Source organism: Myodes glareolus, chromosome 2, assembly GCF_982192425.1.
Source record: "Myodes glareolus chromosome 2, mMyoGla1.1, whole genome shotgun sequence".
Classification (NCBI taxonomy): Eukaryota; Metazoa; Chordata; class Mammalia; order Rodentia; family Cricetidae; genus Myodes; species Myodes glareolus.
Window position 1 is genome coordinate 126,129,222 of NC_142027.1, and position 14,391 is coordinate 126,143,612.

General features: G+C 41.4%; 1 protein-coding gene across 7 annotated transcripts in view; it reads right to left on the reverse strand.

Moving 5' to 3' along the window:
- The window catches only part of Tmem116 (transmembrane protein 116), a 92,148-nt gene that overhangs the window by 32,053 nt on the left and 45,704 nt on the right, over positions 1–14,391 (reverse strand). For 6 of the 7 annotated variants that reach the window (XM_085679938.2, XM_085679951.2, XM_085679959.2 and 3 more), the window contains 5 exons: positions 12,209–12,313; positions 5,994–6,043; positions 4,094–4,177; positions 1,635–1,773; positions 88–232 (listed from right to left, as the gene is read on the reverse strand). In XM_085679938.2, coding sequence (XP_085536064.1) covers positions 88–232; positions 1,635–1,773; positions 4,094–4,177; positions 5,994–6,043; positions 12,209–12,313 — 523 coding nt within the window. Of the gene's footprint in view, positions 1–87; positions 233–1,634; positions 1,774–4,093; positions 4,178–5,993; positions 6,044–6,755; positions 6,832–12,208; positions 12,314–14,391 lie in introns of those variants that run through there. The other variant, XM_085679962.1, reaches the window with a different exon arrangement.

Here is a 14,391-nt window from a genome sequence, read left to right on the forward strand (position 1 = left end):
CAGTCATGATTTTAGTGAGATCATTTTGTTTGATGAAACCCAAAGCCACCTTCTTCACCTCCCAATTCCTTTTACTAAGATACCAACCTGGGCCCCAGCAGCATACAAAGGCCACCGGGAAGAAGCGCACTCGCTGGCCCACAATGTAAATCACTGCCCACTGCTCACTCTCCAGAAAGCCTGTCGATTTCACAAACTTCTTATACAACAATTGGGCATGGATGAGCAAGACCTAAACATGAGTGTAGCTGTGAGTAGTAGGCCTGTGAGTTAGTCCAATTTCCCAGCACCTTAGAAGGAATTCTTCAAGGAGTTCCCGCCAGGAAAAGCCACTCTTCTTCTTTACCATGAGAGCAGACTGGAGAATTACCCAGTGGGAATTCTCCTGTAGACAAACAGATATTAACCAAACTTTTAGTTATTATTTTCAGTGTGTGAACATCATCAACCCCTGGCTTTCCCAACCTTAAACAAATCACAATATATATGGGAAGGTGTGTTGTTTTCTTGTGGAGGTGGGAATCAAATTACAGACTTGTATATAATAGGCAAGCATTGTACTAACTTGCACTCCCATCCAGGAAGTTAAAGTCTATCTCTTAAAATATCTTATTAGTGATTCTTTGAGACCATGTTTTATACTTCATGCCCTGAAGTTTAACAGTACAAAGGCTAATACTAAATTCTCAACTCTGAGTAAAAAGGAGTTTTTAAAAATCTCTTCTCACTGGGCAGTAGCAGGGCACGCCTTTAATCCCAGCACTCGGGAGGCAGAGGCAGGCGGATCTCTGTGAGTTCGAGGCCAACCTGGTCTACAAGAGCTAGTTCCAGGTCAGGCTCCAAAGCTACAGAGAAACCCTGTCTTGAAAAACCAAGAGAGAGAGAGAGAGAGAGAGAGAGAGAGAGAGAGAGAATCTCTTTTCAGTCAACCAATGGTGGAGCTCACCTTTAACCCCAGCACTTGGAGATGGAGGCAGGAGGATCTCTGAGCTTAAGGCCAGCCTGGTCTACAGAGTGAGTTCCAGGACAGCCAGGACTAAATAAATTGTCTCCTAGGTTAAAAAAGAAAGAAAGAAAGAATGAAAGAAAAGAAAGAAAAAAGAAAAACCCGTGCTTTCATTATCTGAGAAATTAAATCAAAGTACAGGTTCTATGTCACAGAATATCACTTACATAAAGGATTCATCCATGTTGTGTGATCTTTCTACTCTGGGTCCTCATGGGAATCAAAGAAACACATTAATTCTAAAGTGAACATGATTGTCACCTAACTAATATAAGCTATTTTTTCCTGCTTATCATGTGATTTTGTGAAGTCTAAAAAAACAAAGACAGTAATTACACTGTGAACAAATCCTCGTTACTTCCTTTCTTCCTTTTTTTTTTTTTTGAGAAAGAATTTTATATATAGCCCAGACTGGCTATATGTAGCTAAGGATGACTTTGAACTTCTGATTCCCATGCTCTCATGCACTCTAGGGTAGTGTTCTACCAACAGAACTACATCCTCACAGACACGGTCACTTCCCTGGTGCTGGACCATGGGAAACACCTCTTGTAGTGTTCCAGTCTTGGAACACTGCCTATCTCTCTGTGTCCATCCTTTCAGCAGTAACAAACAGGTGGTACCATACCGTGATGATGAGGAGGCTGAAGAAAAAGCTGGCCAGGAAAACAGTGACACCATAAAAATAGAGCATAGTGCAGACAGATGTGTTGGTGGAAGGCAGGGGTTCTATCATGGCTGACGGCGGCGAGTGCATTAGGATACACCTGGGAAGAGAACCAATGAGCAGCATGATACAACAATGACAGCACAAGAGAAACAAAACCAAACCTGAATGTCTCAGTGAGGTCACTACTGCTGTGATAAACACATGACCATAAGTAAGCAGGGGATGAAAGGCTTTATTTGGTCTACTCTTCCACATCTTTGTCCATCACTGAAGTAAATCAGGGCAGCAACCCGGAGACAGGAGCTGATGCAGAGGCCATGGAAAGGTGCTGCTTACTGGCTTGTTCCCCATGGCTTGCTCAGCCTGTTTTCTTATAGAACTCAGGGCCACCAGCCCAGGGGTGGCACCACTCACAACTGACTAGTCCCCCCCAACATCAATCACTAATGAAGAAAATGTTCTATAGGCTTGCCTGCAGCCCAATCTTATGGAGGCCCTTTCTCAATTGAGGCTCCCTCCAATCTGAGGCCATTAGCTGTGTCAGGTTGACAGGAAACTACCCAGCACAGTGAATAACGGGCTCTTACCTATAACTATAATACCCTGTTCCTTCCCACAGATGAAATACCTTGAGTCACTCTAGACTGTCTATTTCCTTGTGTTTCTTCAGCCTGACTACATCATATTATATCTAGAACCCATTTCCAAAACAAGTAATTTTTTTGAGACAGGGTCTGATGTAGTCCAGGCTAGCCTCAAACTAGTAAGTAGTTCAGGTTGGCCTCGAAACTCTGACCTCTAGTCTCCATCTCCTATGTGCTGAGGTCACAGGTGTGCACCAACACACACACTATATGCAGCTCTGGGGATCCAACCCAAGACTTTGTGTAAGTCCAGCAAACATTCCACTGCCTGAGCTAGCTACATTCACAAGTAAAACAAATGGTTATGGCTAAAGAAACTCCATTTTATGCTAGGTATCCATTTTGGTACCCACCAGTTGTCTGCTGTTGACTCCAGTCCCTGGAAGATAAGTTCCCAGTATAAGAAGAAACAAAACTGAAGCCATTTTGAATAAAAATTTCATCTTGAAAAGCAAAGTAAAATAAAGTTTAAGTTCCCAAGACCTCCCTGGGTAACTGACATCACTACCATCCTGGTTGACAAGGTGAGATGCTGCCCCGCCACACTAGAGTAGAACAACCAATGTAAGTGTACCACAGAACAATGCCCTAGGAAAGTCCCTAATCTTTTCATCCAGGTTGGTGGGAAATATAAGTGTAACTTGGTACAGATGTTTGTGGTTTTTCTGTTTAAATACTTGCTGATCACATAGCAGAGACAGTGCAAAAAGAAAGAAAGAAAGAAAGAAAGGAAAAAAAATCAATTGTGCCACAAGGACATGTGGTCAACTATGTTCATAGCAGCTTTGTTTGTCATAGCCAGAACCTGAAAACAACCTAAATGCCCCTCAATCAAAGAATGGATAAGAAAAATGTGGTACAGTTACACAATGGAGTACTGCACAGCAGAAAAAAATAACAACAGCTTGAATTTTGCAGGAAAATGGATGAAACTAGAAAACATCATTTTGAGTGAGGTAACCCAGACACAGAAAGACAATTATCACATGTACTCACTCATAGGTGGTTTTTCAAACATAAAGCAAAGAAAGCCAGCCTACAAACCACAATCCCAGAGAACTTAGACAACAAAGTGGACACTAAGAGAGACTTACATAGATATAATCTACAAGGGAAGTAGAAAGTAGAAAACGACAAGATCTCCTGAGTTAATTGGGAGCATGGGGACCTTGGGGGAGGATTAGAAGGGGAAGGGGAGAGCAGGGAGGGGAACAGAGAAAAATGTAGAGCTCAATAAATATCAATAAAAAAATTAAAAACAATACTTGCTGAGATGAATGCTCAGTGGACAGTCAGCTCCCAGGTCTGTACTGCTGAATCTTGCTTTGCATGAGTTCTTGTGTATTTGGGTTGTTTGGGTCTTCTTGGACCCTTCAACACCAGTACCCCTGACTCAGTGATACCTACCCAAAAATGTACAGCCATTGCTTTTTTTGTTGTTGCTTCTGTAACTTACTTATGCAGACACCCAAAGATTGTTCTGAGGTGCTTTAACCACTTAACTAGGCAGAACAGAACATTTTTATTTGATTACATGGATACTGAAGGTCTTCATGTGGTTTCCACTTTAATAATCTTCCCCATAACTCTCCTTCATAGCAATCTAAAATTTGCCTCAGAGATTGTTCACATTGCTAGCAATTAAACAATACATATTTTAATTGTAATGGGATTGAATTATGATCTTTTTCCAGGGGTCACAAACACCAAAACAAAACATCTTGGCTAGAAAGTATGTAGAACAAATAAAAGCCTGAGTTAGTCCTTCCTTACCTGTGGTTCTGGCTAAAGTTGTGGAAACATTCATTGACATTGCCCAGACAAAATACAGGTGTCATCAACAGCAGAGCTATCAGGCTAAGAGAAGAAAATGTATTATGCAATTATACAGAAATGTTCATGCCCTTCTCCCTTTTGTAAAATAGTCTTCTTCTCTGACTAGATTACCCCACCAATTCCCCACACCTGACCTACATGAAGAAAAACATCTCAAATACCATAGCTATCCTTATTTTCTATTTCCCAAAGAACTACATTGTAAAGTGGACTTTATATCTAACTTGACCTCTTAATAGTTTCTTGAGAATCTTTGGAATTATAGCCAGATAAAAATCTGCTATGTGGCAGTGGTGGCACACACTACTTGGTGGGCAGAGGCAGGTAGATCTCAGTGAGTTCAAGGCCAGTCTGAGTTAGTTCCAGGACAGCGAGGACTGTTTCACAGAGAAACCCTGTCTCCAAAACGAAAAAGAAACAAGAAAGAAAGGGAGTTGGCTCACTAAGTGTTTTCTATGCAAGCATGAGAATCTGAGTTTGGTCTCCACCACTCATGAAAAATCAGGGCATGGTAGAGCATCTGTACTCCTGGGCTAGTGATGGGGCAGGGATAGATGGATCCCCAGCGCTCACTGGCTAGCTAATTTAGTCAACTGGTGAACTACACGTTCAGTGAGAGATACTATCTCAAAAAACAAGGAGCAAAGTGAAGAATTAGATACCCAACACCTGCTTCCATGTGTGCATACTCCCCACATGCACGTGTGATAGGAACATGCAAATACACATAAAATCTAAGTGTGAGTAAAGAAAACAAATCAAAATCTAAGCGATGTTGGGTGTAGTGGTGCAGGTTTATAATCTTAGCATGCAGGAAACTGAGGCAGGAGGATCTTGATTTTGAGGCCAGTCTGAGCTACATAGCAAAACTTTGTCTCAAAAAAGCAAAACAAAACAAAATTTACATGAAAAAAATCTACATGAAAGAAAACAATGGAGCTGCCACGAGGTGGTGGTGCACACCTTCAATCCCAGCACTCAGGAGGCAAGAGGCAGGATCTCTGTGAGTTTGAGAGGTCAGCCTGGTCTACAGATTGCGTTCCAGGAGAGCCAGGGCTACACAGAAAAACCATCTTGAAAAACAAAAAACACAAAAACAAATAAACAAACAAAACTATGGAGCAGCTCTGCATGGTCTCTGTCACTCTGCAGTAGCCAGATTAATTCCTGTGCTTACTTTTCCTGTGTGCCTATTCTTAAAACAGACAATTGTTTATCCACTTAAAATAAAAATACAGCCACTGACCTAGAAGGCATTTGGGAGCAAAGTTATAACGTCTAAAACCAATGTGGCCATGTCTTTGTGTGGACTCTATATTCTCTCTGGACTAGGATTCTCAAACAATGTTATAAGGTGGACTGATCTTGAGAGTTGGGCTCAGAAGGTAAAGCTTGAGGTCTGGACTGGGGCACAGTGAGATGCCCAGGACCCACATAAAAAACTGACAGCTCTTGAGGTCAGCCTGTTGTCTGAAGAGCAGGTAGGCTGATAAGCTCTGGGTTCCGTGAGAAACTCTCTTGATGTATAAGAGAGAGTGATAAATGAAAGGAACTGACATCAAGCTTCCTTCATATCCACGCATAGAAGTATTCACCCGAAACATAAACATATATATACTCACATATATACAAATTCAAGAAAGAGGTTTGTTCAAAGCCACAAAGAATTGGTGTTATAGAGTTGGAGCTAAAACCCAGCTCTCTAATATCAAACTAGGGAAAGGAAGAAAGTACTCAATAATTATGCTTGTTGCTTCCTATCATTTAATGCTCTATAAAGACACAGGAGTGACAGTGGAAATAAAGAGTAACCTTACCAGGAAGGAAAAAATCTTACCTTGACAAAATGAACACTATGTGACTACTTTGGCAAGTATGATTTATCACCTATGAAAAGATGAGAAGTGTAAAAAATGTTAGGACCAGTGCCAAAGTCACCAGTAAACACGCACACACACTTCCAGTAGTGCCATTGCTTTGTCAGTTGTGTTGTTTAGAGAATACATCAAAGTCAGTTCCCTTAATATAGATAAAACATGACAGTGTGTTATCTATATTACTATGCTAAAAAGAAACAACAACAATAATAAACCTAGAAGACTACAGAAAATAATGTAATCCAAAGCTTGAGGGCTGAAAACAAATTCTTTTAGGAATAAAGGCACATTTGAAATCATAGGATGTTTTATTCTTTTAGCCCCAGAAAGGCAAGGATGAATGAAGCCATGCACTAGTTGGCCAGCACAAAGTATTAATAGACCACTATCGACACGAGAGAGTCAGAGGAGCCCTTGGATATAAGACTATGCTAGAGTACGGAATATTTAAAATTTGGAGACTTAGGAGACAGTTCAGTAGATAAAGTGGTTTTTGAGCAAGCATAGGAACCTAAGTTCAGATCCCTAGCACCCACACAAGAAACCAGGCATAAGCAGCACTTGTCAGCAACCCTAACACTGTAGAGGAGGCAAGGGAAGACAGACAGATCCTAGCGGCTTCACAGGCCAATCAGACTAGCACAAATGGCAAATACCAGGTTCAGTAAGAAATATCTCAAAACAAGAAAAGGTGGAGAACGCTAAGTGGTGATGGCACGCACCTTTAATCCCAGCACTAGGAGGCAGAGTCGGGCTGGATCTCTGTGAATTCAAGGCCAGCCTTGTCTACAGAGCAAGTTCCAGGACTGTTATATAGAGAAACCTTGTCTTGAAAAACAAAACAAAACAAAACAAAACAAAAATGGTGAAGATCAACAGAGGAAAGCAGCTGGTGTTGACTACTGATCACACACACACACACACATACACCACACACAGAGTATGTTGCATTACATAGGGTGGTGGAATATGCATTTATCATAGATAAGTCTTGGGTTCAAATCCGTAACACTCCCAGACAGATGAATACTCTCACTTGCATCAGAGACTAAACAATTTGCAGCAGCATAACTTGGTATCAGAATGCAAAGTTCATGGCCTATGTGGTTTGCTTTTCACACTTGGCCAGTGGAGCCCCAACTCAAGCCAGGCTTTGAGTGAAGTCATGGGCAAAGCTCTGGGAGCTGCTGTGCTTTGAGGCACTCATCGTCCAAAGAGAAGAAAACAAACTCCCAGCTCTTTGCTTCCCTACAAACAAGCATAGAAAGGGATAAGTAGCCACAGGCCCTTCCTAACTGGAGAGATCATGCAAGGTTAAGGTGCAGAAGACGCCCATGCCTGAGGAATGCCCAGAGTGGGCAAGATAAAATGGCAGCAGAGTGTTTTTGTTTACGCAGCAGCTACTATCTGCACATAGCAACTTACACTAAAACTAAATAAAATGAAAATGTCAACTCCTGCCAGGCATGATAGCATATGCCTCCAAGACCAGAATTTGAAAGGCAGAGGCAGTAGGATGGCTGCAAGTTAGAAGCCAGCCTAAAGTACATGGCAAGTTCTAATACTGCCCCAGCCAGGGCTACAGAGTAAGAGACTCTGGTTCAAAGCCTGAGTTCCCCCACTTCAGTTCCTTCATTTTGCAGTTACATTACAAGCGCTCAGTGGCCACTGTGGCTAGTAGCTATGGATACAAACACACTTGCTACCAGGTGTGGTGGCTACTGCTTTAGTCCCAGCACTTGGAGGGCAGAAGCAAGCAGTTCCCTGTGAGTTCAAGGCCAGTCTGGTCTATATAGTAAAATCCTGCCTCCAAGAAGTTTCATTGAATGCTTTTGTAAAGACTGTAGTATCTTGTTTATGATGCTGCTTATGGGTACTTTTCATGTTTCATTTATTTTTTTTTACCCTGTTTTCTGGGAAGTGGGGACCAGAGAAAAAAGAGAGAAACATTCGTTCCTACCCTTTCTTACCAGTGACTGTCTTGAACAAAGCTAAAAAAAAAAAAAAAAAAAGGAAAAGCCGGGTGGTAGTGGTGCATACCTTCAATCCCAACTGAGGCAGGTAGATCACTGTGAATTCAAGGCCACCCTAGTCTACAAAAGCAAGTTCTAGGACTGTCTCCAAAGCCACAAAAAAAAGAGAAAGAAAAGAAAAAGAAAACAAAAAGAAAGAAAAAGAGAGAGAGAGAGAGAAAGAAAGAAAGAAAGAAAGAAAGAAAGAAAGAAAGAAAAAAAGATGACATTTTCGCAATCACAGCATCTTGGTGTTGAAGAGGCAGCATGGATTATAGAGATTAATACTGAACTTTACAATGAAAACTTTATGCCTAACTGTCTCTACATACTGAGATGTGGGCCAGCATGGGCTACATAGCAAGAGCCTTTTCAACAAACAAAACATGAGAGATGATGTGCCCACGGTTATAAATCAGACAAGTGACCCAGTCAGGCGGTAGTGGCACACTTCTTTAATCCCAGCACTCGGGAGACAGAGGCGGGTGGATCTCTGTGAGTTCAAGGCCAGCCTGGTCTACAAGAGTGAGTTCCAGGACAGGCTCCAAAGTTACACAGAGAAACCTTGTCAAAACAAAACAAAAAAACCCGACAAGTTGTAGCTAACAAAGTTTCTTCCCTCCTCTCCTGGCGATTCGCAGGGCCGTGTGACCTCCGGCTTCCTGGAGTCTCTGCTCCAGCTCTGGCTTGAGGGGATAACTTAGCAAGAACCTGGTTCTCTTTGTTATGGTGATTCCACTTGTATTCAGGTCTTAGCAGTGGGCCCATGCCTGCCTCCCCCTAGCTGACCCTGCCCGAGGGGCCGGGAAGCTTTAATCTTCTCCTCCTGCTTCTGGTTGGGAGGAGGCCTTGCCTTTTTGATCCTGGTTGCCCACTGGTATAAATATCTGACTTGAATTTAATAAAGTGGCCATTTACTCTTGTAGATGAGCAGGGTTTCTTTGTGTCTGTGTCTCTTTTTCAACCCTCAGGAAATTGTCCCTTCTCGTGGGCCTGAGTTCAGGAAGCGCGCAGCCTGGGTCGGGCGTGGATATCCACTGGGAAACGCAGACTCCCACAACAAGTGACCCAGAACAATGCATATACATCATTTTGTGAAAACAAAATATATAGAAATTGGAAGTAACCTTCTAAAATTAATATCCACCATAAATATTGAACTCAATATTTGAATATCAGTTGATAATGAATAATGTTTGTGGAGCTAGGGAGATTGCTCAGTGAATAAAAACATTGACTACTCTTCTGGAGGATTCTGGTTCAATTTCCAGCACCCACATGGCAGCTCCCAACTGTAACTTCAGTTCCAGGGGCTCAACACCCTTGTACAGTTAGACATGCAGGCAAAACATCAATGTACATGAAATACAAAAAAGTAAAGAATGATGTTTGTTATCTGGGTAAGTTGGAGACAGTGACTTCATCCCTTGTAAAGTTCTATTAAAGATCCTGTAACGTTCCTACCCTGCCTCCTTAGGTGATACTTCTGTGCTGTTTGATAAGAACATAGCACAGAAGACATAGCAAAGCCCTAATGGAGGGACAGACAGACACAGGGACAGAGTTACAAGACAGCCTCAGGCAGACACAAATTCAGACTCAAACAACAGACAGGACAGAAGACACAGAAATCATGAAGTCGAGAATTCAAATCCGGATTCACTCTTGTTTAAATGACTCCACAGGGAAGTGCTTTTGTTTCTACCCTTAATGCAACACTGATGCGTTGCTGACGACTCTGAGTCAATCACTAACACATTTAATCCGCACGCTCTTCCACTTAAACAACAAATAGTTCCTGGGCTACTGTATTCACTGAGAAGCAATCTGCAGGTCCTAGGAAAGGATGGAGCAGCTTTCCAGATTGTTTAGCATACTCTTAGCAGAATTTTACTTAAAAAAAAATAAAGTGATAAATATTACAGAAGTTAAGGTTAGAATATTTAGTAAGATATGTAAGATGAAAATGGGCCTGTGTTTTGTAATACAGTTGGTGGAGTGTTTTCTAGCATTCTAGAGGTCCTGGGTGTAATCCCAGCACCACATAAACTGGGTTTAGTGGTCCACACCTGGAATCCCAGCAGTTAGGAAGTAGAAGAAAGAAGATCAGAAGTTCAAGATCATCGTCGATTATGTAATCTGAGGACATCCTGGGCTATATGGGACCCTTTTTCAAAAACAAATCAACAACAATAACAAAAATAAATCTAATGTGGTGGTGTACGCTTTTAACCCCAGTACTCGGGAGGCAGAGGCAGGTGGCTCTTTTGAGTTGAAAGCCAACCCGGTCTACAGAGTGAATTCCAGGCCAGTCAGGGCTACACAGAGAAACCCTGTCTCAGAAAACAAAACAAAACAAAACAAAGCAAACAAAAAATGTAAAGACATTTAGAAATAAAGACTGAGAAATCACTAATATATTACCCATCAGAATCAGTGATGTTCTCAAAGCATCAGAAACAAGAAACTCACTAGTCTATGAGCACATATACATAATCCCAGCACTGGGGAGGTACAGGCACAAGGGCCAGAAGTTGAAAGCCAGCTGCAGCTGGCCTAAGTTACATAGGACACAGTCTCAAAAAAAAAAAAAAAAAAAGTAAGACACTTGTGGACTAGAGAGATGGCTCAGAGGGTAAGAGCACTGGCTGCTCTTCCAGAGGTCCTGAGTTCAATTCTGAGCAACCACATGGTGCCTCACAACCATCTGTAATGAGATCTAGTGCCCTCTTCTGCCTGCAGGGATACATACAGACAGTACACTGTATACATAATAAATATAACAAATCTTTAAAAAAAAAAGTAAGACACTCAATTTACTACACAATGAAGTGCTACTTATTTAGCAGTAAAAGGAATGAGTGGTTTACACATGTGAAAACACTGCACTGCTCTTTGCTGTCTTCATCCTTTGGTCTCCTTCCCACTCCTAGTCATGTTCAGTCCACTGCTTTCCCTGCTCGGGACTCTTCCAGATGCCTCTGGCTGTTCTCTCCCTCATATCTATAATAAAAACTTTCCCTTCAACCATAGTAAAAATAATATAAAAATAAAAATAAAAGCACTGTTATAAATGAAAGCAAACATACATATACATGCACACACACAGACAGTATTACTGTTACATGAAGTATCCTGAAAAATAGCCAGGCAGTGGTGGCATGCACCTTTAATCACAGCACTCAGGAGGCAGAAACAGGAGGATCTCTGTGAGTTCGAGGCCTGCCTGGTCTACAGAGCTAGTTCCAAGAAAAAAAATAAGAAAGGCACATATATTTGAATGGGTAGAGCAGAGAGTGTAAAGGACTTAATGGTAAATAGCAGGAGCGATACCACTGGGGAAAGAAAACATCCTGAAATGGATATTCTGATTGCACAACTTGACAGATTACTAAAATGTGGATCCAAATACTCAGAACAGATGGACTGTGTGCTATGTGGAATACATACACACACACACACACACACACACACACACACACACACTAAAGAACCCAGAAACACCGTGGGTTTGGCATTCTCTCTTTTACTGTAATGCTGTGCAGTGAAAAGTGTTCTCTGGATGTTTCCTGGCTTCTGATTGTCACATAAGCATCCTTTTGCGCTTCTGCAAAACAATAGCTCCCACTCACACATACTGAAACACAGCAGAGAACATTCTCCCTTGACACCTGTCACTCTAAAAACTCATGTCAGCGGACATAGCACCTTCCCTAACTCTTCTTCATGACCTGTATTTTACTAACAGTGATGGGTGACAGGGAGCCAAAGTTTTCCCTTTGGCTGAATCAAGCTAAGCAAGAATGGCATCATCAACAATGTTCCTATATTAAAAACATTTTGTGTGATAGGGGCAGTGGAGGCACATGCCTTTAATTCCAGCACTCAGGAGACAGACACAGGCGGATCTCTGTGAGTTCAAGACCAGCTTGGCCTACAGAGCAAGTTCCACAACAGCCAGAGCTACACAGAGAAACTCTGAATTGAAAAACAAAACAGCAACCAACCAAACAAACCTTTTATGTGTCAAGGGAGGAGACTAAGTGATAAAAACAGATGGAAATCATGAGAACATTATTCCCATCAGCTTCCACACACTCACTCGTCAGTGTTGAGAGCTTGCATGGCTCACTGAGAACCTCCAGGAGTCCATCTCTGCTCACCTGTGCGGCTGTGCTCCATCCACTCTGGCTGTCTTTCATCCTCAGCTCTGTGTACAGATACCAGATGTAACTGACGGTGCAGAGGAGTGAGGCAATGAGTAGTATCTAGGTGAAAGTCAAGAGAGCCCATCATAAATGTCCCATTCCCATTTCCTTAAATTTACTCCATTATTCTCAAGATGAGATCTAGCTTACCTAAACCATCCATCTACATTTTACCCTTTGGACTGTTCAGAACCACAGATATCTACCTCCTCTACCTAACTGATCCACTTTTCTGGATATTTTTCTATTATATTTTCAATTTATCATCATCATCATCATTGCATGTGTGTGTGCATCACAGCTCATCTGTGGTCAGAGGACAGCTGTGGGTTATGTTCTCTCCCTTCTCCTTGACTTGAGTTCAAGGGATGGAACTACTCAGGTCATCAGGTTTATGTGGAAAATGCTTTCACCTTCTGAACCATTTCATGGGATCTGTGCTATTTTTGAAATTGAAAAGGTAGTTAGAATTTCAACTTTCAATAATAGTTAATATATTATTCCTTTTTTCATTACTGTAACAAAAGATTAGAGGCAGGTTACTTTTGAGAAAAAGGGTATTGGCTCAAAGTTCTGGAGGTACAGGGTTTAGCATCTTGTGATGCTGTCTTGATGTTAGAATCCTGGGGTGGTGTTGATTACCTCAGCAGAGGATGAAGAACATGTATGCTTATCTTTCATGATAAAGCTCCTCAGGACCAACTCATGTGCTTTTAATAGTCTTACAGTTCTCATCATCACCTGAAGATCCCCCCTACTAAACAGAAGAGTAAGTCTCCAACCTTCCAATGCCATACTTATGAATGTATGTACGTAACAAGGAAAAGTCAGTGTCTATGCGTGTGTTCACACAAACATATCTGCAAAATTTGAGTAATTAAAACTCTACACAAATTTGATGTGGACAAAATGTAGTCAAGACACAGAAATGGCCTATGTTATTTTAACAAATCTTTCATTCAAAACTTGGACTACACAGGTAAGATCATTTTAAAAAGAAAAAAGGGACCTCAGGTATCCCATGCTGGACTTGAACTTACTATGTAATCAAAAATGGTCCTTTATTTGGTTTTCTTGAGGAAGGGTATCTCTATGTAGTTCTAGACCTCACTATATAGACCAGGTAGGCCTCTTGATTTCACACAGATCCTCCTGCCTTTTCCTCTTAAGAGCTGGGATTAAAGATGTGTGCCACCACATCTTTAAAGATCTTCAAAAATGATCTTAAAACTCTTGATTCTCTTGCCTCCACCTCTCAGGTTTATGGAGTGTTGTGATTGAATCCAGGGCATCAGACATACAACTGATGCATTCCCAGCACTGATGTTTAAAAGAGCTTTCAGAGAAGCAAGTGCTAGACGTGCTCAGCAGGGAAAGTATTTACTGACAACTCTGGTACTGGAGGTGAATTTAATCCACAGGACCCGTAAAGCAGAGAGAATAGATTCTTGAAATTGTTCTATGACCTCCACACACACACACACCATGGCACATAAACCCATATAGGTAATATAAACAAATAAATACAATGCTATTTAGGAAAAAAAGAAAAGTGCTTATGGGAACTGGAGAGATGGCTTAGTAGTTAAAAGCAGTTGCTGCTTTTGTAGAGGGCTTTGTGTTTCAGGGAGCCTCTTGTTTGTCTTGGTTGCCCAGAACCGAAATAATCACACAGAAACTGTATTAATTAAATCACTGCTTGGCCCATTAGCTCTAGCTTATTTGCTAACTCTTACATATTAATTTAACCCATTTCTATTAATCTGTGTATTGCCACATGGCTGTGCTTACTGACTAAAGTTCTGACCAGCATCTGTCTCCAATGGCTCCATGTTGTCTCTGACTCCGTCATTCTTTCTCCCAGCATTCAGTCCAGTCCTCCCCACCTACCTAAGTTCTACCCTATCAACAGGCCAAGGAAGTTTCTTTATTCATTAATGGTAATCACAGCACACAGAAGGGATTACCACATCACTTCCCCTTTTCTGTTTAAATAAAAAGAAAGGCTTTAACTTTAACATAGTAAAATTACATGTAACAAAAACAGTTATCAAGCAAGAATTACAGTTACAATATTTATATCTACTTTATCTGTTGTCATTACTAAGGAAAACTATAACTATAAATTCTTCAACTCC